Source organism: Tiliqua scincoides, chromosome 5 (genome assembly GCF_035046505.1).
Source record: "Tiliqua scincoides isolate rTilSci1 chromosome 5, rTilSci1.hap2, whole genome shotgun sequence".
Lineage (NCBI taxonomy): Eukaryota > Metazoa > Chordata > Lepidosauria > Squamata > Scincidae > Tiliqua > Tiliqua scincoides.
In genome coordinates this window covers 113398428-113424815 of record NC_089825.1, presented here as the reverse complement: position 1 = coordinate 113424815, position 26388 = coordinate 113398428, and the positions used below count along the sequence as shown (strand labels likewise).

Genomic DNA, 26388 nt, shown 5'->3' with positions numbered 1-26388 from the left:
AAAGATACTCTGCCCATGCCTAGAGGTGCAGCTTGCATTTTGGTTTTGCACTTTCGGCCCAAGACCGAGGCTGCCATCCTATTCACATTTTCCTGGAGAAAGCACTATTGACTATAATGGGACGTACTTCTGAGTAACATACATAGCATTGGGCTCTCAGTCACTGGGTGATTGCGTAGTTGAGTTGAATGTAAGCCAAGATTGATCTAGGTGTGCATCCTAATTGACACATAGTGGCCACAAGGAATCAGGCTCATTTCTGTGGCTGGGCTTTTTGCAGTGGGTCTGCAAAGGGATCTCCCAGTGACCCCATGTTATATGGAGCAAGCAGCCTCCTTTTCTTACCCCCCCCCCCACAACAATGCAATGGCTGCTCACTGTGGTTCCCTTCCATGATGTGGTGACAGTAGTTGGGGAGTAATGAATAATCCTGGAGTGTGGGCAAAGCTCCTCCTCAACCTGATCCACCTTCATCATCCTGCAACCCAGCTCCATTGACAGCAGAAAGAAAGAGTCCTGCCATTGCCTTGAATGGGAAATGGATTGCATGCTACCTTGAAGGAAATGCAGTTCTGCACACTGCAGCGTGAGGAGAAGTGCTGAAGTCCCCTCACTTCCAAGTCACAGGGAGAAGCAACACCATCTTCACGCACCACTCTCTAGTTTCCAGGAAGAGGTAGGAAACCCTCATCCACCCCCCCCCCAGAAGAAACCAGCTGAATTCTTTTCCCCTTCCAGTGAAAGGAGAGAGGGGGATAATTGGACCTGGAGTGAACAAGTTGTCATGGCAACAGGCCAGGCAGCCCCAGGAAACCATCCTATCCACACTTTCCTGGGAGTAAGCGTCACTGACTATAGTGAGGCTTACTTCTGAGTAGATAAGCTTGGGCTCTCAGGCTACAATACTCTCAGGTTACATTTCCCAGGAGTAAGCCCCACTGGCTATAATGGGGCCTGCTTCTGAGTAGACAGGCATAGGCTTGAGGTCCCAGCCCCCTCAGTGAGTGAGAGAAAAGTATGGGGCAGGCAAGCAAAGCAGGAGAGAGAGAATCTGCAGGAAACAGTGGGGAGAAGGGCTGGAGGGCAAAACAGTGCAAGAGGGAGGGGAGAGTTGCGTTCCATATGATGCACTACCGGGCAGCAGGAAGGATGTGGTTGGGTTTTGGGGAAATCCTCCCTTCCTCCCCTTCTCATAGCAGAACTGTAGAAGTGAGAAGGTGACCAAGAGGTGTCACTGCCCTCTGGGGTGAAACTCATCAGCTCTCCTCCCGTCCTCTCCACTGTACTCCCTCCCTCCCAGTGACAAGAGTGTGGAGCTGCCTGACTGGGCTCTGATGAGGAGGGAGTGAAGCTGGAAGTGGTGGGGGCAGCTGTGACCCCCCCCCCAGAACAGGATCAGACAGTAAATTGTGCCAAGCTCCACCATCCCGAACGAAGGAGGAAGGGCTGCTGCAGCCTCAAGGTTTTTTCCAACTGGAGTGCAGCTTGCAAGCCTTGTGCTGCAAAAGCTCTGCCTGCCTGCCTGCCTGAGTGAGGCTGGAGGGGCAGGCTGTGGGGCCAGGCATGCCATCTCGGCTGTCTTTGGATTCCCTCCAGGGATTGCTCACTCCAGGCAGCTGGCTTCCAGCCTCGCTGCCTTGAAGTCAAGCAAATGATCAACCAGCTTCACACGGGGCCCCTTAATGTGTGGGTCCCAATTTGGGGAAATCGCCCAAAGGCCAACCCCTCTAAGGGAAAACATATAAGAGGAGAATACACAAAGTTGTTTTTTTCTCCTTCTCATTCATCTTTTCCTCATCAACTGCTCCTTCCTGTTTAGGGAAGGTCTCAGTACAATTATATAGCATTTGGGGAAAAAGATACAACCTAATAACCCAGCACTGGAAGACAAGATAGAGAAGATCTCCACGGCCACCATGTATTTTCCTTTAGAGCTCAGGTAGGTTGGAACAAAGGACAGCCAAACACTGCAGAAGACCAACATGCTGAAAGTGATAAACTTGGCCTCATTGAAAGTGTCTGGCAACTTCCTGGCTTGGAAGGCCACAGCAAAGCTGACAACGGCCAAGAAGCCCATGTAGCCCAAGACACAGTAAAACAGGGAGGCTGAGCCCTCATTACATTTCAAGATGATTTCTTGCTTCAGTGAGTGCGTGTCCATCTCTGGGAATGGAGGGGATGTATTTAGCCACACTGTACAAATGCCAACTTGAATCAAGGAGCAGGAAAGGATGATAGAACTTGCCAGTCTTGTCCCCAGCCACTTCCTCATCCTGGATCCTGGTTTGGTAGCCATGAAAGCCAGAACCACAGTGAGGGTTTTGGCCAAGACACTGGAAAGGGCCACAGAGAAGACGATGCCAAAAGCAGTTTGTCGGAGAAGGCAGGTCACCCTTCCAGGACTTCCAATGAAGAGCAAGGAGCAGAGGAAGCAAAGGAGGAGGGAGATGAGGAGGGTGTAGGTGAGGCTGCGGTTGTTGGCCTTGACTATGGGAGTGTCCTGGTGCTTCACGAAGGTTCCAAGCACCAAAGCTGTGATCAAAGAGAAAGAAATAGCCAATAATATGAATATGAGACCTAAAGCTTCTTTGGCTGTGAGGTAGCTGATGGCCTTGGGAATGCACTGACTGTGCTGTTTGTTGGGATATTGATCTTCTGGACATTGAACACAGGAATCCATATCTGAAAAAAATGAAAAGCTCTTTAAATATTTTAATATGTTGACCTGTATCTGGAGAAAGGAATCCTATTCTTTGAAACAGTCATTACTAAAGCACCAACACTCAGAGTTACCTGACTGAGTTGTTCTTTAGAGGCTCCCAACCATGGGCAATAAAACATGGTTTGTCTTGAACTAAGTCACGAGTCTCTGCCTCAGGGACTCAACTCAAAATGTCCTAATGGAGGCATTTTCCGAGTCACCCGAAGCGTTTTGGTGACTCAAAAGGACTCGAGTGTGTAAGAGTGGGAAAAGAAGCAACAAAAGGGATCATTATTAATGTTGCAAATTAATTAAATAATATTGTGAATTCTGTGCATCATGTCAAACAGCTGCCTGGACCTTCAAAGTAACAAGGTTCCAGCACCTGGAGTTCTGCTTTCAAGAATCTCAGTGGCTGTGGGTCACATCAAGATTGATTAAGGGTCCATCACCCTTTGTCCTTACTGCAGACCCACTCTGGCTCTTTCCTCTCCCACCTAAAAATTGAAGAGGAAAATATGTTCCAAATGGCACAAACATTAGTATTTCCCCTTCTGAAACAGCTGGCAAGGTGCTGGTGGGGGGGGGGAACAATGGAGACTGGAGCTGTGGCAGAGGCCAGGGGTTGAGATTCCTTCTCCCTGCGATGAGTTTGATCTACTTCAGGGGTTCTGAACCGATGCCTCATTCATCATATTTTTTTCAACATTTCTATTATTCACTTAGTCCAAAGAGCTCAGGGTAATGTTTGGGAACCCTCCCCTTCCCTATTATAAGAAATTTTTGCAATTTGCTTTAGATTTGTTGTAGATCAATGCAGGTTTGGGCAACAGCCATGGGAAAGTGACAGCATCTATCTCCATTCCATGAAAAAATGAAAATTTATTTCTGGGTGTAGAGAGCAGAAGTGAAGGTCAAGCTCCATAATTTCCTCCCATTGGACAAGATGTTGTTCTCTGTATCTCCTACCCTCCTGGTCAGAGATCATCCCTTCTGGACAGGGGACACAGTCATAGCAGCAAAATGGCCTCCCTTCCTTCTTTTTCCTGCTGGAGCCAGAATAGCAGTTGTCATTGCACACTGAAAGAGGAACCACCTGTCAACAAACGCAGAAGAGGAGTAGTATCTATCAAATCTGTGTGGAGAACGACTGCTCTGTGGGTTGTTCATGAAGAGTGACACCATCTCTTGCAAGGGAGAGTGAATGTCTGAAGAGGGCTAACGTGTAGACACCACCTGTGCCAGCACTCAGAGAGAAAAAGAGGGCCCAATCTGAAACAGTGTGCACCAGCTTACCGCCAGCACGTACTGCTGCAAGTGCTGTAAAGCACATTTGTGACCAACTAGCACCAAAGCTAACCCAGCGCCAGTTGGCACGGGGCTAGCGCCGGTGGAATGCTGATGCTCCGCCACTCTGTGGTCACCTGACCTGCTGGGCGGCAAAGAATTATGTGGGTGCATGGGAGAGGCGAGGAGAGAGCTTTCCAGGGCAGGTGGGGACAGGGAGACAGCAGGGAGAGGGTGGGGTGGAGGCGTCCAGTGGAGGAAGAGGGACAGGAGGGAGGTGGGACCGGCGGAGCTCAGCTCAACTGGTTCTTAGCTCTGTGTCATACTAGCGAACCGACATGGAGGTTCTGGATTCCACAGCAGCCCAATGGCTGCCACAGAATCAATTAGCCCCATTGTGGGGCTACTTCCCATCCCCTGAGGAGCTGGCGGTGGATGCTCTGTTGCAAATAAATTGCCACGGCAGCCATTTTGGCACCACAGCTGTCCTGGTGGAACGGGCATTTCAGGATTGGGCTTGAGACTTGTTCCAGGTCAGTTACTCCTTTATGTAGAAGAAGCATCACACTGCTCTCATCATACTATCCATTGATCACCTCATAAGAAGTGGTGGAGCAGCTGAAACAGGGAGATGATTGCCAAAGACGAGAATGGTGGCCTGATCCAAGTGCCAGGCAGTGCCAGTCTCAGCCCCAGCAATGGCCATCAAAACGGTGCTGTAGGTTACATTGTGACTGGGAGATGGAAGGTGATACTGGGGAGGTCAGTGCCAGTAAGTGTTGGGTCTCCACACCTGTTGGAGGCCAACCTGGAGCCAGCGAAGGAGAGGTTCTCTTTCCTCAAAGACACCTCCAGCTGCCCAACTTGCTCCACAGGATAGAGCAACGACTGTAAGTTGTGGGCAGGTATAGATTGTGGTGCACCCTCACACCAGCTAGCTGCTTTCCCTAATCCACTGCCCAAAGCGAGGGGTACAGTTGGCTTCAGGGCTGGGATATCTCAGGGTAGAACTTGGAAATGATCAAAATTCATGTTTGCTCCCTTAGTTTCAAGATTGCACCATCTGCAGCCAAGTGCGCACCTGGTTAAAAGTTCTTTGCCATACAATTTGGTCATCATTGATGGTTAACTCTTGGCCTGGTGAAGCCCGAGGATCCAGCCTTCCAACTTTTACTCTAAGGAAAGAACCATTTGAGAAAGTGACCCAGTTTGTGACATCAAAACCAGCTACTAATTCTCCATTTTGGTCAAAGCGCACAGTCTCTCCAGCACTGTTGTTGAAGAAGACACTCCTCAAAAAGGGATGGATCTTGTTTGCAAGAGAATAAAAAAAGGTGAAATGAAGGTGTTGTAACTGAGGAGGAAATATTTAATCAATTATTTGGTAGCAAGTTCTACTAAATATTTATCTTTAAAATAGGGTCAGCCCAATCCTATCCTTCCCAGTGCCTGGAGGAACAGCTGTGCCAAAATGGTGATCACTGTGCCCCAGCAGGAAATGTCAGAGGTCTCCTTGGATCAAGGGACTTTTGCCCCTTCCCATGAAGAAAGCGACAGCCTCCACGATGGAGCTTCTCAAGTCTGTGTCAGCTATTTTGCTGGAGCAGACAAGAGAACCTCCGCGCTGGACTTTTCAGCTCTACAAAGAGGAGAACTCAGCTGGTCCCACACCCCAGACTGGTTCCTCCCACCACCACGCTGTCGTCATTCCCTGGAACTCTTTCCCCCTGCCCCACAAACCTGCATTGCTGCCTGGAGCTCTTACCATCCTCCCGGTGACAACCATCTGGTGCGGCTTCTAGTGCTGATTGGAGCTGGCCAATCAGCGCCGGAACTTGTTCCTCCAAGTGTGCCGTGTACATGCTTTACAGCACACTTACGACACCCAACTCTGGAGCTGGAGCTCAGAGCCAGTGCTATCTGCCTTTAGGATTGGGCCCCAAATCACTGCAATTTCCATCAAATTTTATAACGCAGAGTTAAGGGAAGAGTTCCCTCCATTCCTGGGTGATATGCCATCCTGCTCTGTGTGTGTGTTTGTGTGTGTGTGTTTGCGCTTGCGAGAGAGAGAGAGAGAGAGAGAGAGAGAGAGAGAGAGAGAGAGAGAGAGAGAGAGAGAGAGAGAGAATTACCTGCCATGGGTGCATATTCTGAAACTCTTGCCTTCCACTTGATCTCCTAAGTGTGGATCTGGATACGTAAATGGCATGCAAAGCATGTGCAACAGCATAGACAGCATTATAGACATTGTAGCTGTGGCCAGTCATGCTCATTTCAAAGAAGGGAGTAGGAAGGTTATGCAACTTCTCTTCCCCACTGCAAGACGTCATGCTCTCTGCACTCCCAATGTCAATGCTCAAGGAACAGTCAAATGCTTGCTCCCAGAAATTTTGGATGAAGCCATCTTCTTTTGCCCAAGGGTTTATAGTCTCAACAAATGACTGGAATCCTGGTGGTTCCTTTGTGTGAACTGTGAAGGATAAGGCCCCATGGAATCCCTGCACATCCCAAAGCCTTTGAACATTTATGGATTCAAAATCCCATTGAGATGTAACTATCCATACTTTCCAGACAGGTGGCAATGAAAGAAAAGGTGCAGAAAACAACAATATAGATAAAACAAGCATGGAAGGTTGTTCTCCATGTACAAAACAGGCATTCACTTTATTATCCATGAGAACAGGATAACCTTGAACTAGTTTTAAAAGTGAGTCTACTTCCTCTTCCGCATAACTAACCTTTGTTGTTCTCAGTATGAAGGCATAACAAATGCCATTCTGAGCAAGCAGAGGCACCACTGTATGCAGAAACCGGTCCCCCTTGTCATCATCCACAGCAATGAGCCCAATCCACGTCCACTGGAAATGGTGAAGTAGGCGGACAACCCCCACGTACTGATAGACTTCCTTTGGGACCATCTGGTACAGGGAAGGGAACAGCATGTTGTCACTCTCTGCTGGGGAAAATGTTCCAAAAGTGAGCTGCAAGAAAATGAATTATCATTTCAGATGCATTATAAACAAATTAAGGGCCCAATCCTAACCCCTTATGTCAGTGCTTTTCAGCACTGGCATAGCGGTGCCAATGGGACATGCTGGAAAGCACTGACATAAGGGGTTAGGATTGCATCCTAAATTAGGTAGCATCATTGCAAAATGTCTACACGTCTGTGCATTTGGCCTACCTGTGGGATCTTGTAGATGGCTAGGATGGTGGCCGCATTGGCAGAGGTTTCAAACAAGAGTCCTCCAATGACAGCAGTTAAATTGTTCTGAAAGCCACATCTGTAGTTGGGGATAAATCTGTGCTGTGCTGAAGGCAGACTCAAAGTGGCTTTGTAGGTCATCTTTGCAGTGTGGTAGCAGTTGAGGATGTTGAAACCCAATGTGATGTTGGGTAGGATATGGGGATCCTCATTGATATTTCTTATAGCAAATGCCAAGGCCAAGATGTGCTGGTAGTACTTTGGCATTGAACTGAAATGCAAGTGATGTAATGTTGATCCTAACGGTTAAGAAAGGGGGGCTAATGCAATGTTAAGTTTCAAGAATATAGTTTTGTGTAATTTCGAGAGTCAATCAGAGTGTAAAACTCTAGTTTATTAGAATTGTTGTTTGAGATAAGCTGTCAGCAATTCTATTTGTAACAAGTGAAAAGAGGAAGTTGGTTAACTGGACTAGTACAGCATAGCACCCAGGAGTAAGTTCCATTAGACGCATTGGAGCTTTCTTCTTGGTAGGCTTCTGTAGGACTGCACTGAATGTCAATCCTGAATATGCACCACTGCAAACGTTTTTTATGACTCAACTTCCATTGGATTCATTTCCATTGGATTTAGTCAATACTACCTTTCTACACTTTGAAGCCTTTGAAAGAATTATGTGTCTATACTGTACTGTTAGTGATATATATTTGTAGATGGTTTTTAAATATTTTAAATCAAATTACTTAATTCTACTGGTTACAGTCATGTATATATGTTTAACTTTTACTTATATAAGTGTTTTATGATTTCATTATTAGTCATCCAAAAAAATAAGAGAAGAAACACTATATTGATGGTTTTAGAAAGTTATTTAATTCACAATCAATTCAGCAGTCATGGGGTTACATTCTTTGTAGGAAACGCTGCTTTTCTGAGATATCAAGCTTGGAGAAGGCAGGAAGTGCACAGTTCAGAATCTCTTTCAGTCCATATTGTTGCTTTTTGCTACCATGTAGGCTTATCTGTGAGATTCTCAGCACCACTAGGTGGATTCAGACAAGAAGTATGGAGCCAACTGAAAGGCCAGGATGAACAGACCACTATGAATAACTATGCTCATGAGATATGCGATGGAATGGTAGAATTTGGAACAACACTGGGCATTAGGACATGGTTTAAGGGATTCCGCTTTTGCTGAAAGTGACTAAGGACCCAGTCCAAACTAAAGTTCTTCCATAGGGTGCTGTTGTGCCAGCAAGTCTCTGCTGCATCCTGTGGGCTGCCAGGGATCAGTGGCACATATCTATGGAGCCATTGCTCCCAATAACTGCCTTCCTCCTGTCCCCACCATGCCACCCTAGGGTCCTGATCCCTGCTCTGTTCTTCTCATCCCACTCACTTACTGTGAGTGATGAGCATCTGATGCCATTTGTGGGGGTGCTTCTAAAATGACCACTGGTAATGCTCCGCACACTCCTCCAGAGGCCATTTTATGACACCGGAACCATGTTCTGCTGAGGTTAAAGTGGTCCCAATCCTAATTAGGACTGTAACTTGGCTACCTTTTTGAAAGGAGAATTGGCTGTGACACCCTACAAGATATGATTGCTTGGGAGATTTTAAAAAAAATTGAGTCAAATGGAGAAAAAACACATGTCAGAAGAGAGATAAGATGAACAAAGTATAATATGTATATGGTGGGGAGTTAGTTTTTTAGAAACAGAAGGGATGAGGGGAATTTGAGAAGACAGAGATGAAGCAATGGAACATTGAAAGAAAAGGACTAGTGCTGAAAAGCAAGGGGGTCAATCCAATGAGTTATTTTTGGGTGCCAGCCTATTTTATGGAAACTGAAAAGGTTTGTTTCTTAAGCACTCTGTTGCTTAAATATTACTTCTTTTTATGTGATCTAGTTATATTGTAGAATCAAGTCAAAAATTACTTACAGAGGTTCACCCATCGGCATCTGTGAAGGGTGTTCCATGAAAGAGGGGCTGTTGTGAAACACAAAGATCTGAGCGACTGGAGCACCGACAAGAAGGTTGCCTGGCTGATAGGATTTGTGTGTTATAGGAAGGGGATCATCATGGATGGTGCAGTTGATTGAATGAGACTTGCAAACTGTATGAAACTGTAGTACAAGTAGCAGCAGTAGCACTGTCATCACCATCTTGATGCAATCAGATCCAGCACAAATGTGGCGTTCTAGAATTCCATCTAGAACATCATCTGGTCAGCATCCTGCAGTTCGTGTCTTTAATAAGTCAACGGAGATACTGTGTAGCTCAAAATATCTGTGTTTTAGCCTGGTTGTCCCCCCAAGAATGGGAATTTTAAAATATGTGATGTATAAATACAATCTCTCTCTCTCTCTCTCTCTCTCTCTCTCTCTCTCTCCCCTCTTGTTTTCATTGAGCTAAGACAAATTGGAAATGAAATTATTATGTGCAGAGGTACATAGTGGATTTTTCCCCCCAATTGTGCAGGAAAGGAAATATACCTAATTAAAAAGACGTAGTATTCATACAAAAGGGTAACAGAGCCCTGCCTATCCTTCGATACTGTTCTGAACAATATAGGAGGTCTATATAGCATCTTTCAGGTGCTGTTATTCTTGATCTAATTGGTAGCTCCTGGAAATCCTTTGGGTAGCAGGGAGAAAAGCACTGTCATGTTGACAATGATGGACCAAATAATCACACCCTCAAGGTCTTGTCCTTTGCTGTAGCACCATGAATGGGAATAGAGCTCAGAGTTTGGGTTTTATTTGTGCAATCCTGTTATTTTCACCTCTGAAGGAAGGCATGAAGAATCAGCCTGTGGCCTGAACTTCTGAGCTGCCACTTCTTAGTGAGCAGACTCAGGTTATGTATTGTATGTTTAAAATGAAAAGACCATAATAAGCCAAGAAGTGACTGTGTAACCCTTTGCAAAGTTCAGTAGCAGAGAAACATTGTGCATTAGCTCCACGGAACTTGAGCAAAATGCTTATTGCTAACAATGAAAAGGTGCAGGATTTCCACTGTATTCCTCCCTGTTTTACGGTGTTGCTCAAGAGCCATTTTTTTTTAATTATCAGACCTTATTTAGAGGAGCATAATCTGATCAAAGCGAGAAACAGAAAACTGCCTTCTGGTGATATTATTGCCAACAACTGATCCAACACAGTATTGTCGATACTGACAGGTAGGTTACTTTCCAGGCTTTGGGAAGGAGTTCTTTCACAAGCCCACTCCTAACCTGCACTGGAACAGGCAGACTAGATGGTCTAGTCCATCTTCAGTGCAAGGCTGGGCCTGCCTGCAGCTCAGCCCGGGGCAAGGGGAATTTATTCCCCTTAGCCCTGATAACGCAGCAGCAGCCCCAATGGCGCCACTCAGAACTGCACCTCTAAAGAGTTGGCTCCTCCTCCCGGGCCTTCATGGGCCTGTCCACTGCCTTCCCCCAACCCCAGAACACCCCCGTTCCACCCCTCCCCTGTCCTCCCCGAACCCTTGCGCCGGCATGACTCACACTGGGAAAGCAGGACCTGATTCAGCCTCCAGAGGTTGATGCATGTCTGTGTGCTGGCCTCCCAACTCTTGTGGTGGTGTGAAAGCACCTTACGGCGCTTTTGCGACACCTGCAGGCTGGCGAAATGGACTTGTGCCAGGCCAAGGGCACATTGGGATTGCACCCTAAGACACATTAAAACAATACAAGAAAACAGCCAAAAGAAACTCTTGTTTCTTTCTGCCCTCCCTCATCCAAAGGAAATATCAGACCGCCGATCCTTCGTCCAATGATCATTGGCTCTTTCAGAGATGGGCAAGAGAGCCCACTCCCTCCTCCCCCCTCTCACTCCATGCAAAATGAAAGCATTAACCCTTTCCTGCCTCCTAGCTGGAACTTCCCTACTGCTTGCTCGGTCTGAATGATGGCTCCACAGTAAGCAAGTATACCCAGATAGACTTGAGTCTGCATGCATGAAGATGAGTTTCGAGCCAAGGGCTCCTTGACTCATTTTCCCTGAGTCTTTCATGCAAGTGACGTGAATGTACACAAGTCAGCAAAAAACGCACTTTATTGTGACTCAGGCTCAAGTCACCTGACCCTAGTTCCCATCTCTAGAGGCCCCTTTCTGTGTGCTCCCACTTGGCTTGAACTGGGTAATGTTTATGTTAAAACCATGTTAAAACAACTCCTACCCTTGTTTATGGGGAGCTCTCTCAAGGGTAGTGCACTGGTGCCTGTTTCTTAAGCTTCAAATGCCCAGTTTAGAAATGTTCTTTCTTGCTAAGTGATTTTATATGCCGGGAATATTATAGAACATTAGAAGAGCCCAACTGGAACAGGCCAAAGGCCCATCTAGTCCAGCTTCCTGTGGCATCAAATGCTTCAGGGGACGCACAAGACAACAAGACACAACCTGTGTTCTGTTGCCCTCCTCTGCATCTGTCATTCTGAGGTAGCCTACTTCTAAAATCAGGAGCTTGCACAAATGTATCATGACTTGTAACTCGTGATGGAATTTTCCTCCAGAAATTTGTCTAATTCCCTCTTAAAGGCATCTAGGCAAGATGCCATCACAGCTTCCTGTGGCAAGCAGTTCCACAGACTAATTACACACTGGGTAGAGAAATATAATAATATAGGCAAAAGTGAAGGTCAAGCACCATAATTTCCTCCCATTGAACAAGCTCTTGTTTTCTCTTTCTCCTACCCTTCTGGTCAGAGATCATCCCTTCTGGACAGGGGACACATTCATAGCAGCAAAATGGCTTCTCTTCCTTCTTTTTCCTGCCAGATCCAGAATAGCAGTTGTCATTGCACATCAAAGGAGGAACTACCTGTCCACAAACATAGGAGTACTATCAATCAAATCTGTGTGGAGAACGACTGCTCTGTGGGTTGTTCACAAAGAGTGGCACCAACTCTTTGCATGGGAAAGTGAATATCTGAAGAGGGCTACTGTGTAAACACCATCGGTGCCAGCACTCAGAGAGAAAGAGAGAGACTGAGACTTGTTCCAGCTCAGCTGCTTCTTTATGTAGAGTCTCTTGACAGGAAGAAGCATCTCTCTGCTTTGAACATCCTTTCCATTGATCACTTCATAAGAAGTGATGGAGCAGCTGAAGATTGCCAAAGGGAGATGATTGCCAAAGAGGAGAATGGCTGCCTGATCCAAGTGCTCGGCAGTGCTGCTATCAGCCACGGCAACGGCCATCGCAAAGGAGCTGTAAGCTATGTTGTGGTGGCTACAAGACGGAAGACACCAGTGGGAAGGCCAGTGCCTTATTGGGTTATTGGGTTGTATCTTTTTCCCCAAATGCTATATAATTGTACTGAGACCTTCCCTAAACAGGAAGTAGCAGTTGAGGAGGAAAAAATGAATGAGAAGGAGAAAAAGAAAAAAAGAAAAAACTCTGTGTATTCTCCTCTTATATGTTTTTCCCTTAGAGGGGTTGGCCTTTGGGCGATTTCCCCGATTTCCCCAAATCGGGACCCGTGCATTAAGGGGCCCGTGCGAGGCTGGTTGATTATTTGCTTGACTTCAAGGCAGCGAAGCTGGAAGCCTGCTTTCCCCCACCCACTGCCCAAAGTGAAGGGTATAGTCCCACCCACCACCTGGGCCACCTCAGGCTAGAACTTAGAAATGGTCAAAATGAATTTTTGCTCCCTTACTTTCTAGGTTGTACCATTTGCAGCTAACTCACACCAGGTTAAAGCTTCTTTGCCATACAATTTGGCCATCACATATGGTTAACTCTTGGCCTGGTGAAGCCCAAGGATCCAGCCTTCCAACTTTTACTCTGAGAAAAGAACCATTTGGGAAAGTGACCCAGTTTGTGATGTCAAAACCAGCTACTAGTTCTCCATTTTGGTCAAAGCGCACAGTCTCTCTAGCACTGTTGTTGAAGGTGACAGTTCTTAGAAAGGGATGGTGCTTGACTGGAAGAAAGGAAGAAAAGAAGGTGAAATGAAGATGTTGAAACTGAGAGTCCAATATTTAATCAATTATTAGGTTACATATTATCAGTTTCAAAGATCTTTGATGTTCATTAACCTGTCACATTAATAGACAGTCCCTTTAAGTGTGTGTGTGTGTGTATGCATGTCACGTAGTAGCTAAAATTTGGGGCTTCTCAAGTTTGCGCTGGATAATTTGATGGTGCAGATAAGAGAACATCTGTGTTGGGTTTTTCAGCCTGACACAGAGGATAGCTCAGATGGTACCACACACACCCCCAGGTTAGTTCTTCCCACAACCCTGCCTTCCCCATTCCCTTGAACAGCCCCTCCCACCCCACAAGCCTGCACTGCCGCCTGGAGCTCTTACCTTCTCCCGGGCGGAGTTTCTCTGGTGCATGGTCCAGTGCTGACTGACGCTGCCCAGCGTTCTCACTTGTTTCTCCGAGCATGTCATAAACATGCTTTACAGCACATTTATGACACCCAGCTCCAGCACTGGAGATCAGAACGCTATTGGTCTTTAAGGTAGACCCGAAATCACTGCAATTTCCATCAAATTGTACAATGCAGAGTTAAAAAAAAAAAAAAAGAATTCCCTCCATGCCTGAGTGATATGTCATCCTGCTTCGTTTGTGTGTGTGTGTCTGTGTGTGTGTGTGTGAGAGAGAGAGAGAGAGAATTACCTGCCATTGGCAAATGTTCTGAAACTCAAGTCTTCCACTTAGATTTCTAAATCCGGATGTAGATACGTAACTAGCATGCAAAGTATATGCCACAGCATAGACAGCATTATAGACATTGTAGCTGTGGCCAGTCATGCTCATTTCAAAGAAAGGAGTAGGAAGATCATGTAACTTCTCCTTCCCACTGCAAGATGTCTTGCTCTCTACACCCCCAATCAGTGGCGTCACTAGAGTTTGCGTCACCCAATACAGGATGCCAGCGCATCACCCCCCATGCAGTGGGCAGGGCAACACCCCAGGTGGTGGGCGTGGTAATATACCATCACTCCGCCCCTCATTGGTTTTTTGACTGTACCTTTTGATAGAACAAAGATAGAACACATTCTGCATGAAATTACGCATTGATTGATAGATAACAAGGGTGCCCAAACCCCGGCCTGCGGGCCACTTGCGGCCTGCTGTGTGTCCCCATCCAGCCCCCAGGGGGTTCCCCCATCTTCTATGGGCACATGGCCTTCACCCCAGCCTGCGCTGGCCTGCCATGGGAGCTCCGCACCTTGCTTTCCCTCTCTGCCATTGAGCTCAATGGCAGCGAAGGAAAGACAAGCCCAGCGTGTGCGCAGGGCCTTTTATAGTGGGAAGGTAACATGAGGCTTGCAGGTCTCACATTACTTCCCACTATAAAAGGCCCTGCGCTCATGCTGGCTGGTCTCTTCCTGCCTTGCCCATGGGCTGGGCTGGGCTGGGTTCCGCTCTCCTCCCCTCCTGCAACCTGAGCAGGGGAGTGCAGGAGAGAGAGAGAGAGAGAGAGAGAGAGAGAGAGAGAGAGAGAGAGATCACATGCGAGGGGGGGGAGCCCAGCCCAGCTCGAAGCATATGTCTCCGAGGGAGGGAGGGCTGGTTGGTTGGCTGGCCGGCCAGCCGACCAGGCAGGAGCACATACCACCCAAGCAATGGAGGGAGGGAAGGAGGGAGGGTGAGGGGGCAAGCGAGCAGGCAGTTGTATGTGTGTGAAAGTGTGGAAGAACACCCCCCCTTATTAGGGTGAATGGAATCATAAACTGGATTGAATTCATTCATTCATTTCCCATCTCTAATATATTCATTTATGTAAATGAATTCATTTATGTAAATTCATTTATGTAAATTTATTCAAATTTGAAATGTAAATTAATTCTTTTTTTTCCCAACACAGTATCAAAGAGATGTTGTGGCCCTCCTGCCAAAAACTTTGAGCACCCCTGATATATAATATGCTGGTATTATTCCTCCAAACTGATTTTAGTGATTTTGGTCACTAGTGGTGTCACACAACCCCCAAGGGTGTCAACTTACTGCAGCAGTTCTCAAACTTTTAGCACTGGGACCCACTTTTTAAAATGACAATCTGTCCAAGACCAACTAGAAGTGATGTCATGGTGGAAGTGACATCATCAGGCAAATTAAAATAAATCAGTATAAATAATTAAAGTAAAACAAATAATTAAATAAGCAGAAGCCAGCCCTGTTCTACCAAGTGAATTTCCTCTGTAGCCTGCCTGCAATAACACCCCCTCCAAAATCAGTAAGTCTTCAGCCCTACCCAGTGCCCAGTTCAATTTAACCAGATCACTGTCAGGATCCATCTGGCTTTGCAAGTTTCACCTTATCAGCTGAAGCCTCTGTTTTGATCCTTTTTAGGGGGGGGGGGGAGGCTGCCTTCTGGAGCACTTGTTTAGCTCCTGTTCCATCAGATCAGGACCATTCTGGTGGCTGCACATTCCCCTTTGCCTGGCCTGACAACCAGCCAAGGCATGTTTGCTTACTCACAAGTATACACGACCGTGAGGCTTAGTTTCACTTTCCATAGGGCTCAATACATTCTTCTGCTTGGAGGGATGGACTTCCTTCTCAGGTGTTTTTGGGGGCTGCATTCATTGGATCAGGAACATTATGGTGTTGTTGGATTCCTCTCAGTTGCCCTTTCTGACTGACTATGGCAAGTACGCCTACTCGCGAATAAATGCGTGATAAGGCTCAGTTTCACTTTCCATAAGGCACCATGCGTTTTTTTTGTTTCCATTTTTTTTGGCCATAACTTTTGAAGGAAAGGAGATATTTCACTCTGGTTTTTTGCACTGCTTTCCACTTGAAATTCCACATCCAACGGTATATAATATGATGGGGTTACTCCTAACCACGGTGATTTTAGCACATCACCCCCCAGTGCGCATCACCCCCCTGTGCGCGTCACCTGGTGCGGCCTGCACTCCCCTGCGATGCCACTGGCTGGAGTTCACATGTGATGCATGATTATTTTGATGTCATGCAGGCTTAATGAATGGGTTGACTACATTAGGTATAATGCTTTGCTTACACATCCTTAAACATATATTGCAAAAGCAGTGTATGTCTCCAGTGCCAACAACATCCTCTAGTTCCTGGAAATGTCACTTATCAGGGCACTTATCCCCTTCCCAAATGCCAAAGCCCTGAAAATAGAACATGAGGATCATTCAGTTCAAATTGGTCCTCAGTCTTAACAGTAGCAATACTGGGTGCGATAAATAGTTTTACAGAATTAGGTGAGGCAGATTGAATAGTATAATATGTATATACTATTCTATATATGAATAGTGTAGAAAATAAAAATAAAATGAAAAAGTCGCATGGAATGTTCCATATGTCGTCCATTATTAAGAAATGATGTCATTATTCTAATTTTCTTAGTACATGTGCCACAATTCCTGTATGCTTTCCCTCCTCTGGATACGTTGAGCAAAGATCAATATTCTGAATTGTGGTTAGGGAATGAGAGTCAGCAATGCTGAGAGTCAGAGTTTTATTTCACAGAATATGAACATAGCCACATGACCAGATCCAAAACAAATCCAAAGAAGAACAAACCCACAGTGCTCCAGCAATGCTCTGAAGGAAATATGCGTATCATAGCAATCAAAAGAGAGAAAATGCAAAGAGAAACCTTTGCATTCTTTTTTCCATGTGAGCTGATCCCTATTCTTCAGCTCAGGTCTCAGAAGAATGAAGCAATATTTAGGGGAAGTAATGCAACCCAGTAAACCAGTGCAGGAGGCGAAGATGGAGAAGATCTCCACAGCCACCATGCATTTTCCTTTGGTGCTCAGGTAAGTTGCCTACAATGTCCCTCCAGCTGATATCAAAATTAACAAACCAAAGATCTAACCATTGATCTCCATCATTTCATCAAAATTATTCCCTGGCTACAGGGAAGTGTTCTAATCCAATGCAATAAATATGTTTTCCACAGCGAATCACCTGTGTATGATGCCTCAAAGGACACAATACTTTTGGTAAGTGATTGTGAACTCTGTCATTATCTCAGATAATTGTGATTCATCCTTGCCCAAACCCATGTGGATTGTCAGTGGCCACCAGCATAATTAAGTCACATCTCTTAAAGCTTACATAAAATGCCCCAGTTCCTGATGGCCTTGAAACATGAAGGTTGCATCAGTCTGATATGTTGGGACTTTCTATTTAATTTTAACAGGACAGTATCAGATCTGTTTTCCAAAAAATTGAAAGAAGTGACGGCAAGGCATTTTGTGACACTGAATTTTAATGAGCTAAGTAGGGGGAACCAAAAAAAGAATAACAACAGGAATCTGTTATCATGAGAAGGACCAGTAGGACTGTGTTATTTATGTTACTGTTTCTGCTTCAAACAAAATGCAAGGATCATGCTGGTATATGCAACACTAAAGATTCCTTCCAGATCCCATATGAGTCTTATTTGCCAGGAGATCTGATCATTGGCGGGATTATCTCTCAGTTTTTCACCATTTTTTACCCAGCATCCTTTAAAGAACACCCTGAAATGAAGTTTATCGATGAAACTATGTAAGGACATTTTTCTTCCCCCCATAGCACCATCCAAGAACATAAGAATTGTCTTCTGAATCAGACCAAGGTCCATATACTCAGACGCTGGGTTCGAAACAATGACTCACAAGTGGGGAAATGTGAGGCGAAAGTGATCCATATAGTGCATGCTGCAAACTTTTTTCCAACATATAGCGATTAACGTCCTCTTACTCCAGAGGTTTCACAAAAACTATCCTGACAAATGCGATGTCATGAATTCTATTTCTGACTAATTCAATTTCAGAAATCAATCTGCTTGTATTTATATCTGGAGCACGTTGAATCAGGATGCCTTTGGACTTATAAGATGCTTTATATACAGTTCCTTCTCGGGTAACCATATCTTTGCCCTCCTTGAATGCGTAGTCTAACAATTTATATGGCATGTAATGAATGTCCATGTCTTCTTCTTCTTCCTCCTTCACCCTGCATTCCTCATCCTGCTTTCCTATGCTATCCTTTCTGGATTTGAATTCAGCTTTCCAATAAAAACATGGGTTGTATCAAAGGAAGTTAATCATGAATAAATCTCATTAAAATGAATGGAACTTTTGACTAGTTAGTTACATATACAGCCCCACAAGTTTTATCCTCTATAGTTCTTAAGATCTTCCTTTCTTGTATTCTATCCAGCACACACACACACTATCTCACACAAACACACTATCTCAAACTGACAGAACTTTCTCCTGCTCTCAGTTAGCCATGGATAATAATATTTAGCCATGTGTATAGTGCATCTCCACATTTGAAAGTGCTATTCAGTATCTCCTTTCTGGAATCCTTAGATCTGTCAGATAACTCAGTACTGGCAAAATGAGGCTTAGAGATTGATGTTCTGCCTGAGGTCACCTAGTATGCATGTAGGCGAGATACATTTTGATCTTGGAACTTGCCAGCTCACAGGGGTTGGGCTACAGTTCACAACAGGGAGCCTACTTTCTACACAAACAGATGTGATACAGATCTATTAAAACCAGGCTCAATCCCTGGTGTCTCTCAGGTAGGGCTGAAAAAACCGGCACCTGAATCCTTGGAGAACCACTTCCAGCCAATGTATACAGTTATGGGCTAGATGGACCATTGAGAAAGGATGGCTTCATGTAATCGTCCTCTGCCATGCCACCTTCTCCACCACCACCGTCACCATTCCGCAGCCTAAATCTGTGTTGAAAAGCTTTTCCTCTTCCTGAAGCTGGTTTTTCATTTTCTTTTGATGTTGCAGTAACACTGTGTTGCTTGCATGTTTGAATGGGATAACTGAGATCTAAGAGCTCAGATAAAAATGCAATACTTCTCATTGACGGGGCACACATTTATCTGCTAGACATCAAGTTATTAGCACGTAGATACAAACTAGTTCATACCTCTTTAAGGTGTTGAAAGTGCTTCATCCCAGAGCTTCCCCCCCCCTTTTATTAGTGAGTACAGATATTTCTAAGAGTGGAGGAAATTCAGAAGCAGATAATGCTGCTGGACCAAACCTAAACTCTTACAAATGTCTTAATTATAAATATTGTCATTCAGTCCATAATGTCAATTCATATTTGGCCTTCAGCCTCATGAATAAAACAAAAATAAGCAACTCTTGATTTTGGGTGATTAATTGGTTCAAAGTAAAACTCACCCTTTAAAACTCACCATGTCTTCCAGAAAAAAAAGATTCCTTCCCAAATCTACAATTCTGGATTAAGCCATAGTATTAATTTAGCATATGAATATGGATCAAATGCATATTTCTGTTCCATCATAGTCCACAAGTATCTACTGGAGAATTCTGTCAATGGACTATACTTCCCAAAATCTGAAAATATAAGCAACTCTTAGGCTGTACATAGTAGGATTCACTGAGCTGTAATACAGTAGTTCAAAGTCTGAACAATTAAAGGCCTTCTCAACCTCCACTCCCCATTCATAATGTGGGGATAATGACACTTGCCTATCCTTCAGGATTACTGGAGGGATTATAAAAAGGTAACATATGTGATGTGCTTTCAACAAATGCTTATTATGAATGAATGCCTAGTTCCTAAACTGGTGTATATCTAATGCATCATTGAAAATAAAAAGAGACCGTCTAATCATTGTTTTAGCTCAGTGTTGAAGAACTACCAGCATGTCCTGGCCTTGGAATTTGCGGTGAAGGAAATCAAAGAGAATCCTAACTTCCTAGAAAATGTAAGCCTGGGGTTCCATATCTATGACAACTATTTCAATGCAAAGATCACATATCAGAATACTCTCAGCCTTCTCTTTGCGCAAGAAAGAACTCTCCCCAACTTCAGCTGCCACATCCAGAATAAGCTGATAGCTGTCATTGGAGGACTTGACTCAGAGACCTCTCTCAACATAGCAACCATTTTAAGGACATACAAGATTCCACAGGTATGCTAGATGTAAAGGGTGAGACGGTTTCACAGTGTGAAATCATTGATCCTCTCCTAATATTTCCAAGTGATTAGAGATGGAGAGAAGAGAAAAAAAAATAGAATTATGGGGATCAACAAGGAAAAAAGAGTATTCTTTCATATATAATTGGTAGGTGCCTGGACACACCTGACTGATGACAAAGAGAAACAGAATGCTGGATTAGGCAGGCCTTGGTCTGATCAAACAGAGCTCTTTTTCTGTTTGTAGAAAGTTTGCTCTTTCCACATTACAAGGCAGCTAATCAGGGTCTGCCTTCAAATAGACACTGAACGGAGAGCTGAACAGAAGCAACACCCTTGCTGCTGTCATGGAATAATGAATTAGAGACTCTAACTGATTAGATTAGGCCAATCCTATGGACCAAGCATTCCACTGTCATAAAAGGCCCAGAGATGGTGCAGACAGAGTGATGGCAGATTTGCACACCAGCCACCGTGGAGCCTGGCTCCGCTGACTCTGGTAAGTTTGGCTATGAGAATGTCATGGGGGGAAGGGGAGCTTGGGGGCAGGAAGTGGTGGATCCTGGAAGTAGGTAGACCACCCCTTTTTCTCCCTAGACTCACACCACCTATATAGTTGGTATAGGTCTGAGGAGACCAGTAGGAGACCAGGAGGCCTATGCCAAGGTCAGAAGAAAATACGTCAGGCCTCCTGATCAATCCCCACAATTGGATGCAGTGCATGCTCCCATCAGCACAGCTGCATCGTGGGGGATAGGACTGGGCCATTAGGCTTACAAGTACTGGAAGTAAGCCCCATTGAACAGTAAGACTTCCTTCTGATTAAACATGCATCGGAGTGCACCACATGATTGAATCTCAATGCTTACTCCCATGCTTACCTGGGAGTAAGTACCATTAAACTTAAATGTCTCTTCTTCTGCTTAGATTGCCTATTGTGCATTTGCTCCAAAGATAAATTACAAAAAAGAATTTCCTTTCCTGTTCCGTATGGTTCCAAATGAAGCCATTCAATACAATGGTATTGTCCAACTGCTTCTGCATTTCCAATGGACGTGGGTTGCAATCGTCACGTTGGATGATGAGAATGGGGAGAAGTTCATGCAGACTTTAGTAGCAGTACTTTCACAACATAGTATTTGTCCTGCCTATACTGCGAAAATAATGACCGGGGATTTTTTCTCTGACTTTTCTGAACTGTTGGAATCATCTAGGGACATACCTGAGTTTCTCACCAACTCTAAAGTCAATGTGACTATTGTACGCGCAGACACTCACACCATGTCAGGTTTGAAAATGCTATTCTTCATGGCTAGTTTAAAAGCCGTGATAGACACACCCATCATTGGTAAGGTGTGGATCATGACAGCGCAGTGGACTTTCTCATCACAGACATTCCACAGGGCTTTCGATATACAGATCTTCCATGGTGCCTTCTCGTTTGCAGTTCATACTGACCCCTTGGTACCAGGGTTCCAAAGTTTCCTCAAGAGCCTAGGTTCTCAGTGGCCAAAAGAAGATGACTTTATCAAGGTCTTCTGGGAGCAGGCATTCAACTGTATAGTTCCAGATTCCAACCTATATGAGAAGAATGAGATAAATTGTACTGGGGAAGAAAAGCTGGAGAGACTTTCAGGACCTTTATTTGAGATGAGCATGACTAGCCAAAGCTACAGTATCTTCAATGCTGTCTTTACTGTGGCCCATGCATTACATGCTGTGCTCTCAACCACACAGAAACGCAGAAGGAGAACAGCGAATGAAGACAGGTTGGAGCTTCTGCACGTGCAGCCTTGGCAGGTAATGACTTCATGCACCATTCATGCACCAGTTACTTGTGCACTTGATTAGTAATAACATGCTGTAGATGGGGCTTTATAAATTGCAAATAATACAAAATGTGAGGACTCAGCCACTGGTGAAAACCAGCCACAGGATATATGGAAAATCTATACTGAAGGCACTCCGTTGGTCAAGTATAGTTTTATTTATTTATTTATTTATTTATTTATTTATTTATTTATTTATTGGCATGAAGTCAAGTGTGGTTATATGAGGTTGTTTCAAGGTGTTTGGCTTTAAACCTCAGCCTGGACCTGGAAAGAATCAGGGAATACCCTTTTTCCCAAATGACATTTCCTGTGCACAAACCAGGGTTGGCCCGAGACCTCCTGATACCTGAGTTGCATGTCAAATATTACCTCTGTAGCCTGATGAGATGGCAGTCTCTGCTCCTTTAACTCTCCAAAATGGAGTGATGCATGGCAATGATGTTTAGAAAGTGTCCTCATGTCCTAAAGTAGGGGTCTCCAAAATTTTCTGCACTAGGGCCGCATTGTGTATCTGACATGGTGTCAAGGGCCAGAAAATTTATATTCTAGGTCTCTCAGCAACGGTATATATCTCATTCAGCCACTAGAGGTATCAAATGTAATGTAATGTAATGCAATGTAATGGAAAGAAATTATTCCATTCAGTACTGGAAGTGTGTCTTTTGAGTTATTTTTAGCCCTGAGAAGCTGGGAAATCTCAGGGACCAGATAAAATTCTCCTGAGGGCCAGACTAGGTCCCCGGGCCAGGGTTTGGACACCCCTGACCTAAAGTATTGCTTTGTTCCAAGGGAAACACTGACAAATTTTGTTAGAACCAGAGACAATCAGTTGTCCCTTTCCATCATGTTCAAAATCTTCCTTCATAATTGTAGCTTCATCATTTCCTGAGGAGAACCTTGTTTAACAACAGTGCTGGAGAGGAGGTATCTTTTGATGAAAATGGTGACTTAGCAGCTGGACTTGATATTATAAACTGGATGACTTTTCCCAACCAAACCTTCCTAAGAAAGAAAGTTGGAAGGATAAATCCCAAGGCTTTACCAGGCAAAAAACTGACTATTAATAAAGATGCCATCACATGGCACAGTTGGTTTACCCAGGTGAGATCTGATGCTAGTTTCTTAGTTATGGAACCAATTGGGAAAGTTTGACACAATGTCCACAACTGATGTTCCTCCCAGAATTCAGAGGGAAAGGAATTTAGTTTGAGCTCTCATTTAGACAAGTTAGTTAAAAGATTAATTACTAATTATGGACTAAACAGTCCCTGCCTATCACTCATTTTTATGAACAGGTACCACCGTCATCTGTGTGTAATGAGAAATGTCATAGAGGATACAACAGAAAAATGAAGGAAGGGGAGCCATTTTGTTGTCATGATTGTTCTCCATGTCCAAATGGAAAAATTGCAGACCAGGAAGGTAGGGAAGATTATGTCTACCTGTCTTATCATGTTGTGAACATAACATAGGCAAGATTTATCTAGTGCAGTGTTTCTCAAGCTGTGGGTTGGGACCCACCAGGTGGGTCGTGAGCCAATTTCAGGTGAGTCCCCATTCATTTCAATATTTTATTTTTAATCTATTAGACTTGATGCTACCATGCTGTGTGACTACATTTGGGGAAATGTTACACATCTGTACTTTTAACAGGCTACTATGTATATGCTTTTAACAATGATAGCAAATGGGGCTTACTAAGAGTGTGCAGGATTGCAGCCTAGGATTGTTAAAAATTTTCCTGCTTGATGATGTCACTTCTGGTCAAGACATCACTCCCGGTGGGTCTTGACAGATTTTCATTCTAAAAAGTGGTTTCTGGTGCTAAAAGTTTGAGAACCACTAATCTAGTGACTTACACAAGTAAGGGATACTGTGCATAAGGTAAGGCGGAGGATGATAAGAAACCTAACTAGAGATGGGAAAAGCTTCTGTAGGTAGGGGACTTATTCAAGCACTTGATCATGCCTCAAATAACTTAGATTTGGACTTGTTCCATTACTGTTGAAATAATGTAAATTGGGTACAATAATAAAGCAAGGCAACAGATATATTTATTATCCACCAATAAAGGGGAAAAACAACGTAAATTGGAAGTGCCAATATCAATTTAGGGCCCAATCTTAACAGGCCACTGCAGCATTGGAACTCATACTCTGATTGCACCATGGCCTTTCTGACATCACCAAATGTGATGTACTGTCACATGCAGCCAGACCACTGCCAGAAATAGCAAGCAGGAACAGTCATGCCACAATGGCTTTCCAGGATGCACCAATCCCCATACGTTGGAGTGGGGATGGACTGTGGGTGGGAGAAACTGGGCAGGGTCAGGAAGAATGGGTGGCTACTGTGTGTCAAGGGTCGGAAGGAGAGGTTATCAGCAGTAGGGGATCTGCCAATATCCTATCCCCCTTCCCAGCCTTGATCAACCTCAAGTCCACTCAGGGTTGCACCAGCCAAATTGATGGTGCATGTCTGATTATTGCACCTATCAGGAAGGAGGAGGCGTACCCTGGGGTAAGGGAACAGTGGTGCAGCTGCAACAGTGGAGCAGGTTTAATTAGATTGGGCTGTCTGCATATTTAAAGAAGTGGTCATGTCTGGAGATGCCTGTGTGTGTGTTAGTTGCAGTAAAAATGTGAAATCTGTCAGATCTGGTTTCCATTAGTAAAAACGTGGAGCTCTGGAGTGTCTTCAGAGATCCTCATTCTGACAAGCAAGAACTAGAAAGTGCTGTAGCAAAACACTGACAGCGTTTGTCTTCTGAATAGTTAGAACTCAAATCTCCAAAGATGCTTCTGAGCCTCTTGTTTTTACTCGTCTGAATGCATAGTAGCAGACTTTTTGTTTTTGCAGTTACAGAATATATGTGGGTGCGTGTATGTGCATTTGGTGGGTCATTGCGTTTGGCGGGCCACTGTGCGATACAGGAAGCTGATGGGCCTTTGATCTGATCTAGCGGGGCTCCTCTTATGTTCTTATGTTTATAATTACATTTCTGCCACAGATAAAGGCCTATAGAAATACTGTGCTTTTGCTTATTCATTTTATTAGACACAGGATCATCTGTGAGACAGGAACAACTGAAAGCTGAGTTGTTCGATACATTCGATACATAATGAGACACCACACATAAATGGCACCTGTACTGTTTTTCAGATATGGATGTCTGTGTCAACTGCCCAGAAGATCAATATCCAAACAAGGACAGAGATCAATGTCTTCCAAGGAGCTTAAACTTCCTTTCGTATGATCAAATGTTGGGAATCTGTTTAGCTTGCTTGGGTTGTTCCTCTGCCCTGATAACAGCTGTGGTGCTTGGGATCTTCATTAAGCATCGGAAAACTCCCATGGTCAAAGCCAACAATCAGGATCTGACTTATATTCTCCTCATTTCCCTCCTGCTCTGCTTCCTCTCCCCATTGCTCTTCATTGGCTGGCCTGGGACAGTGATCTGCCCTCTCAGGCAAATGGCTTTTGCCATCACCTTCTCAGTGGCTGTTTCTTCTGTCCTGGCAAAAACAATCACAGTGGTACTGGCTTTTATGGCCACCAAGCCAGGATCCAGGATGAAGAAATTGTTTGGGAAAAGATTTGCAAGCTCTGTTGTTCTTTCCGGTTCCCTTATTCAAGTGATTATTTGTCTTGCCTGGCTCTGTACTGCTCCTCCATTTCCAGATATGGACATGATCTCCCTGGCTGAAGAAACGGTGATAGAGTGTAATAAAGGATCAGTTGTCATGTTTTATTGTGTTTTGGGATATTTAGGATTAATGGCACTAGTGAGCTTTATTGTGGCTTTCTTTGCTAGGCACTTGCCCAGCACTTTTAATGAAGCCAAGTTTATCACTTTCAGCATGTTGGTGTTTTGCAGTGTCTGGGTATCCTTTGTTCCAACTTACCTGAGCACTAAAGGAAAAATTATGGTGGCCGTTGAGATTTTCTCCATCTTGGCATCTGGCGCTGGAGTACTTGGTTGTATTTTTGCCCCCAAATGTTATATAATTCTGCTGAGGCCTGAACTGAATAACAAGAAACAGCTAATAAGGACAAAGAAGTAGGAACCTAAGAGCTAAATCCTATCCTCCCCCCTCTCCAATGCAGCCATGAGAAAAATGCATACATTGTATCCAGCAGGGAGGGACTGAAAGGCTTCAGAGGGAGAAAGGGAAATTATTTCCCCCTACGCCTCCATAAGCCTTTCACTCACCCGACTGGTCTGGCACATGTGAGCTGCCACACATCCAAGGGCAGGGAGGTTGAAAAAAGAGGAGATAAGATCTGGCATGCACTATTGTCATCAGATCCACCCCCCTCCCGACCTAGTTTTACCCCTCCCCTGCTCCTTGCCCATCCTCTACTGTTGCTGCTTTACCTGGCCCATTGAGTGTGATGGGAACCTTATGTAAAATGGCACACTTAATCCAGGATAGGATTGGGCTGTAAGAGT

The 26388-nt window shown here is 44.6% G+C and overlaps 2 protein-coding genes across 2 annotated transcripts; one reads left to right on the top strand and one right to left on the bottom strand.

The window, feature by feature from the left end:
• Nucleotides 1-1783: 1783 nt before the first annotated feature.
• On the bottom strand, nucleotides 1784-13594 carry LOC136653217 (vomeronasal type-2 receptor 26-like). The gene is made up of 9 exons (XM_066630123.1): nucleotides 13513-13594; nucleotides 12985-13124; nucleotides 11896-12022; nucleotides 7173-7492; nucleotides 6727-6969; nucleotides 6187-6486; nucleotides 5070-5297; nucleotides 3671-3797; nucleotides 1784-2682 (listed from the first exon to the last, which is right to left on the bottom strand). Exons 1-9 carry the CDS (start codon nucleotides 13592-13594, stop codon nucleotides 1784-1786), a joined length of 2466 nt encoding a protein of 821 aa, XP_066486220.1.
• Nucleotides 13595-16906: 3312 nt separating this feature from the next.
• Nucleotides 16907-25999, top strand: LOC136653216 (vomeronasal type-2 receptor 26-like). Its single transcript, XM_066630122.1, has 6 exons — nucleotides 16907-16953; nucleotides 19807-20098; nucleotides 21031-21903; nucleotides 22809-23036; nucleotides 23231-23357; nucleotides 25098-25999. The coding sequence occupies exons 1-6, from the start codon at nucleotides 16907-16909 to the stop codon at nucleotides 25997-25999; spliced, it is 2469 nt and encodes an 822-aa protein (XP_066486219.1).
• The last annotated feature ends 389 nt before the right edge of the window (nucleotides 26000-26388 follow it).